At 41.7% G+C, this 6,165-nt stretch overlaps 2 protein-coding genes across 2 annotated transcripts; one reads left to right on the top strand and one right to left on the bottom strand.

Annotated features, from left to right (window-relative positions):
* The first annotated feature begins 847 nt into the window (after positions 1-847).
* LOC6047483 (KIF-binding protein) lies at positions 848-2,853 on the top strand. Its single transcript, XM_001864505.2, has 2 exons — positions 848-2,259; positions 2,318-2,853. Exons 1-2 carry the CDS (start codon positions 959-961, stop codon positions 2,778-2,780), a joined length of 1,764 nt encoding a protein of 587 aa, XP_001864540.2. The 5' UTR covers positions 848-958; the 3' UTR covers positions 2,781-2,853.
* Positions 2,854-2,899: 46 nt separating this feature from the next.
* Positions 2,900-3,840, bottom strand: LOC6047482 (vesicle transport protein SFT2C). The gene is made up of 2 exons (XM_001864504.2): positions 3,517-3,840; positions 2,900-3,449 (listed from the first exon to the last, which is right to left on the bottom strand). The coding sequence occupies exons 1-2, from the start codon at positions 3,709-3,711 to the stop codon at positions 3,027-3,029; spliced, it is 618 nt and encodes a 205-aa protein (XP_001864539.2). The 5' UTR covers positions 3,712-3,840; the 3' UTR covers positions 2,900-3,026.
* Between the last annotated feature and the right edge of the window lie 2,325 nt (positions 3,841-6,165).

Here is a 6,165-nt window from a genome sequence, read left to right on the forward strand (position 1 = left end):
TATCCTAGTAGATCTGTAAATTAAAATAAAAGTTTATTTTATTTTGAATAGGGTCCTAAAGCCCTATGTAAATTTGTATGTACAACGTTTAAAAACACGCTTAAAAACAATTTCTGATAACTTTTTTCAATTTTAATGCAAAAAAAGTTGACGAGACAACATTTTTTCGATGGATTAACAATGGTCCCCTTGGAAAGAGCATAGTTTAGCAACTATTGAAAAATTGCAGTTGCTTTTCTTATCGAGAAAAAAAAAAGATGTGAGTGAAACTTTCCCAGCGGTCATGGAAAACTTTACAGAAACTTGACAGAAAGTTTAACTTCATGTTTTTTTTTATTTCCCGATAAGGCTGGTACAAATATTTTTAAAAGTGCCTCAATACCGACCCAAAAAATCGGGGGGCAAAAAAAATCAAAAGACTTCGAAATTTAAGTGCAATCAGCTGAAATCAATCAAATATGCATTCCCCTGTGTTAAGATTCATTTTCAACATATAGGTTTATTCAAAAATCTCTGAAAATCTTAAAAAAAATTAAAACTAATGATTGCAAAACTACTGAACTAGTGTAAAATACATTTTAAAACAGTTTTTTCATTCAAATGTTGAGATTATTACCAGTTATTTAAATTTTTGTTTTTTTTTGGTCAAGGGGGTGGGGGAAGGCCTGGGCTCGACCACGTGCTGAGGGACAAAAACTTTGGAAAATATTTGCATCGGCCTAATATTCATAAAAAGTCTAACAGGAAGCAAAGATACCAAAGTGTCCTTCCCCAAACCGCAAATTGTCACCTACTGCGGTAAAATCCCTTTTCGACCTCCGGTCCAACTCCCCTCGTGTCGCTCAAACTGTCAAATCGTGTTGTGTTTTGAATGCAGACTAATTTTTTCAACTTTCCGCTAGCCCGCAACCTCGTGAAATCGATAAAACTGCAATTTTTCAAATAGTTTTCTTCAACAATGGGCATCACAAAGGAGAGTCTTTCGGACATCCGGGAGGAGTTTGAGAAGGCCCACAAGAAGATCGACGAGGACGCCCGTAACGACCCACCGACGGAACCGTTTCGCTCGCATTACGCGGCGAGGGATATTTTGCAGAGCGTCCAGAGGAAGTTGAAGGATTTGGCGGAAACGCTGGACGAGGGGTCGGATGCGCGGTTGACGGTGCGGTGCATTTTGGCGAACGTGCTGAAGGATATTGGACGGATATCGATTTTTACTGAGGAGTTGGGGAACGGGGAGTTGGTGCTGGTGGAGGCGTTGGGGTTGGTGCGGGAGGAGCGGGAGCGGCCACAGGCGGTTAATGGGTATGTGGAGGTGCTGAACCAGTTGGGGATTCTGCAGTGCAACCGGGGGAACTTTGAGGAATCGAAGGGGTTTCTGGATTTGGCGAAGGAAGCCTATGAGGGGGCGAAGGGTGGTGGGGTGGAACCGTTGACGATTTCGGATTTGTTCGGTTCGAAGGATGAGGTGGAGAAGGGGAAGGGACAGCTGCTGCTGGAGAAGAACCACACGCTGACGTTGTACTATTTGGCCCAGGTTTATGGGTATTTGGAGGATTTGACGGGTTCGGCGCGATTTTGCCATTTGACGTTGAAACGGCAGTTGAATTATAACGACTTTGAGCACGTGGATTGGGCGTTGAATGCGGCCACGTTGTCCCAGTACTATTTCCCGCAGAACCATCTGAGCCAGGCGAGACATTTGTTGGCCGCTGCGTCGTACATGCTGGATCGGTTCGAGGAGGAAGTTATTCCGAAGGAGACGAATTCGGCGTTGAAGGCGGAGAAGATTGAAACTCACCGGCACCGGTCGGCGGATATTGCGAGGTGTTGGGCCAAGTATGGGATTCACATTTTGGCGACTTCGAAGGAACGTCTGTGCAAGGATGACGACGACGAAGGTGGCGCCGGGAAGGTCGGATTGAGTCCGGTGAGGGAGATTGATCGGTTCATCGGACTGGATGGGTTGTCCGCTTACGAGGACCAGGTCGCGGATGAGTTCTGCTTGACGCTGGAGGACGCAAAGCTGGTCATGTTGAATGGACTGAGCTGGCTCGGAAAGGCCAAGGATTATTACACGAAGGAAACGGAAGCGTCGCAGTATGCGAAGATCGTCCAGGATGTAGCCTCGTTGTACAAGCATTTGGCGTTCTTCGACGATGACGAGGACAACCAGTGCAAGCTGTACAAACGGTGCGTGGACCAGCTGGAAGATTTGGATAGTGTGCTGAATGCGACGTATTATCAAACCATTTGCAGGTAAGTTTTCAAAAATCATTGAAAAACATTCAAAACTAAAGTCAATTTCAACTTTCAGGGAAGTCTGGTACGAGCTCGGTCTGACCTACGGCAAAATGCTGGACGTGAAGCTGTCCAAGCTGGAAACCGTCGAGCGACCGACGCCGCACGCCCTCAACAAAATCAACCACCTGTGCGAGAAGAGCATCGCCAAGTTCCAAAAGTTCATCGAATCCTACAAAATCCCACTCGACACGCTGGAAATTCCGGCAAGCCCCGCCATCGACCCCGCCGAGCTGCAACCGATTCTCTTCGCGTATTTCCACATCGGCCGACTGTACTACAAGGTCATCACGCCGGACAAGCGTCTCCAGCTGAACAACGTGCAGAACAGCTTCCGGTACTATCATCACTTTGTGAAGCAGTGCGAGGCGAACGAAGCCGTCGCGGCCCACTTGGGAGCGGAAATGGGCGTTTGCAAGGAGATGAGCCAGCTGCTTCCTCTTAAGATTAAAAAGCTGATTAGCGAGATTAACGATTAATTCTGTGACTTAAACTGATAGTCTTTATCTTTAGGAAAAGTTTCTGCATGAAATAAAATATCGAAAGCTTGAATTATGTTTTATCGACCTACTTTGATTAGAAAGAAAACCCAATTTCACAGCTTTAAGATGAAGATTTATTGATCGAATAAAAAACGATAAATATATACTGATTCAATTTAGATCCAACTTACAAGCTACAAGTCTTACCCAATCTAGAATAGGATTGCGTCCCCCCTCGCAAGCTTAAACCGGCAGCGAACTGGACACCGACGACCGGAACATCTGCCCGAAGAACTTCATCCCAGTCATTCCGCCCGGAATCGCGCCCAAAATCATCCAAAGCAGCGAAATAATCTGCGCCACCGCAAACAGCACCGTCAGCGCCGTACTCTGCTCGATCATCGCAAAGTAAAGCGTCCCAACGAGGCAAACGCTGTACGAGATGGACAGCGCCAGCCGCTCCCGGGAAAACATCTGCCGGAACATGGCCGCGAATCCGCTCAGGAAGGAAAAACTCATGATGAAAAAAATACTCCCCATCGTGTACAGCAGAGCAAACTTCCGCGCCTTCAAAATCAGCACCGGGATATAGAACGAGGACACGACCATGCAAAACACCCCCAAGCCCATGCAGGTCACAAATCCGACGATCCGTTGTATTCGACTCTGCAAAAGAAAAACCCAACATCAATCACCAACCAACCAAAAAACCAAACCCCAAACCCAAACCTACCAACTTGGGGCAGCAACTGTCCTGCGTATCCTTGAGCCAGCTGTTCGCCTCCGGTTCCTGGCCCTTGCCAAACAGCTTGCCCACCAGGCCCGGGGTCGGAATCGACGGCATCCGGGGCATCTCGAGTTTGAAGTTTTTCTTCTGATCGCTCTGCAGCAGCAGATATTCGTCGAGATCCTTCTTGAGGTCGGCCATGGTTGCGGCCGGCGCGGAACGGTTTTCAACGGGGAAAATCCGATTATTTTAGAAGAAAGAAAATTGTCGTGTACGCGGAATACACCCACGTATCATGTTTTGATTTCGCACGGAGCTGCAGGTGAGTGTCGCCGTGTTTACATTTGCAACAGCTGTCAGTCGCAGATGGACGGACATGAAAGGGGTTTAACTGCATGAGTCGAATCGGAATTACACCGTAATATTAAAGATTTATTTAATTGCGTTCTTTTACTACGTAGCAATTTTTTTTAATTCCGAAAAAATAATATTTTTAGGGTTTTGTGTTTCATATGTTAATAGGACCTATTCAAAAAAAAAATCGCTTGATTTGGAATATTAAATTATTATAAAAAAAATCTATATTCAAATATTTTTAGAAATTAAATTTTTTGGCATTCGATTTTTTCCTAACCCACAAATATCTCAAAATATTTTTTTTTTCAAAAACTATTAATAAAATAAAAAAGTTTACTTTTTTAAAGATTATTAGATAATTAGAATTTTAGTTATAAAAATAATTTACAAAAACATATTTTGATAGTTATAAAACTTCTCAAAATTCTCGATTTTGGCCGAGGGCAAAAAAATATAAAAGTTTCAAAATTTAAAAACCAAACCTCAATAATTGATAATTATTTTAACATTTGAATAAAAAAATGTGCTCTAACCGAAACCAACCAGAATAATCATGTTGTGCTCCAACATGGTTAAAACTGCAGTCCCAATTCACCCTATGTGTCCCGATTGACCCCAGTTTACGTTATGATTTCACAACATTAAAAAAAACATCATTGAACAATATTAGAATTTAAAATAATCAGTTTTGCCTTCCTCACCTTACTGAGGAAAGGCTATAAAATCACTCGAAAAATGAACTTCTTAATTCGACCTCGTAGACCCACCTTCACGTATACCTCTCGACTCAGAATCATGTTCTGAGCAAATGTCTGTGTGGATGTGTGTAGGTGGGTGGATAAAAAAATTATCACTCGATTATCTCCGGACTGGATGAACGGATTTTGACCGTATTAGTCTCATTCGATCCGTCTTGGGGTCCCATAGGTCTCTATTTAAAATCAGCAAGTTTAGTTAAGTACTTCAAACGTTATGCTAAAAAAACGATTTTGGCGTACATCCGGAAGATTGTAAAAAGGGTGGTTTTTGCAAGAAACCCTATCATGTTATACATTTTCAGAAAGGTATTAAAAAGACCTTTCTAATGAGCTCAAAACATTGAAGATCTGACAATCCCATCAAAAGTTATTAGCACTTAAGTGTTATTTATACACTTTTTGGGGGCCGGATCTCAGATATTTCAATAAAAATGATGTCCGGGTCCATCATGCGACCCATCGTTAGTTAGATAATCGAATGACCTTTCAAATGAGCCTAAAACATAAAGGATCTGACAACCCTATCAAAAGTTATTGGCACTTAAGTGTTATTTATACACTTTTTGGGGGCCGGATCTCAGATATTTCAATAAAAATGATGTCCGGGTCCATCATGCGACCCATCGTTAGTTAGATAATCGAATGACCTTTCAAATGAGCCTAAAACATAAAGGATCTGACAACCCTATCAAAAGTTATTGGCACTTAAGTGTTATTTATACACTTTTTGGAGGCCGGATCTCAGATATTTCAGTAAAAATGATGTCCGGGTCCATCATGCGACCTGTCGTTAGTTAGACAATCGAAAGACCTTTCAAATTAGCCTAATACATCGAGGATCTGACAACCCTATCAAAAGTTATTAGCACTTAAGTGTTATTTATACACTTTTTAGAGGTCGGATTTCAGAAATTTTGATAAAAATATTGTCCGAATCTTCCATGCGAACTATCGTTGGATAGGTTTTTTATCAGACCTTGCCGATGAGCCAGAAAAATTGAAGGTCTGCGAACCCTATCAAAATAAATGAGTGATAAAGTTGATTTGTTAAACATGTTAAGGGAATGCTGCTATTTTTACTAAATGTATTGACTTTATGAATGTGAGGAAGGCACCAACCACCTAAAGGTGGATTAAGTAACGTTTTAAATTTGTTTTCGGCGCGCAGTGCGTAAAAACCGAAAAATTACGATAACGGGAAAAACCAACTTTTTTCACTAAAACTGCGATAATTCGTTTTTTTTTGTTTTTTGGGTAATTTAAGTTTTGTAACTGGAACATTTTAAAAATGTCAGATCAATTTAAATTGGGTACTACATACAATCAAGCTTGAATTTGCAATATTTTTGTTCACAACGATTAAGCTTATTTTTCTGAGTACAATAACCCTCTGAACGACATAGATTTAAAATGGATTTTTAAATCTATTAAAAAAAATACCTTCACGGCCGTGCAGCTGGAGCAATATTGATACATATCGAGAAGATCGACAGCCAGAGAGTCCACTGTAAAATTAAATGTTTAAATATAACAATAAATG

Source organism: Culex quinquefasciatus, chromosome 2 (genome assembly GCF_015732765.1).
Source record: "Culex quinquefasciatus strain JHB chromosome 2, VPISU_Cqui_1.0_pri_paternal, whole genome shotgun sequence".
In the NCBI taxonomy this organism is placed as follows: Eukaryota; Metazoa; Arthropoda; class Insecta; order Diptera; family Culicidae; genus Culex; species Culex quinquefasciatus.

Excerpts from the sequence above, each read along its gene's own strand:
- LOC6047483 (XM_001864505.2), top strand. The coding sequence starts at position 959 with ATGGGCATCACAAAGGAGAGTCTTTCGGACATCCGGGAGGAGTTTGAG. Across the intron at positions 2,260-2,317 it reads TATTATCAAACCATTTGCAG|GGAAGTCTGGTACGAGCTCG; the intron begins GTAAGTTTTCAA and ends TTCAACTTTCAG.
- LOC6047482 (XM_001864504.2), bottom strand. The coding sequence starts at position 3,711 with ATGGCCGACCTCAAGAAGGATCTCGACGAATATCTGCTGCTGCAGAGC. Across the intron at positions 3,450-3,516 it reads ACAGTTGCTGCCCCAAGTTG|AGTCGAATACAACGGATCGT; the intron begins GTAGGTTTGGGT and ends TTTCTTTTGCAG.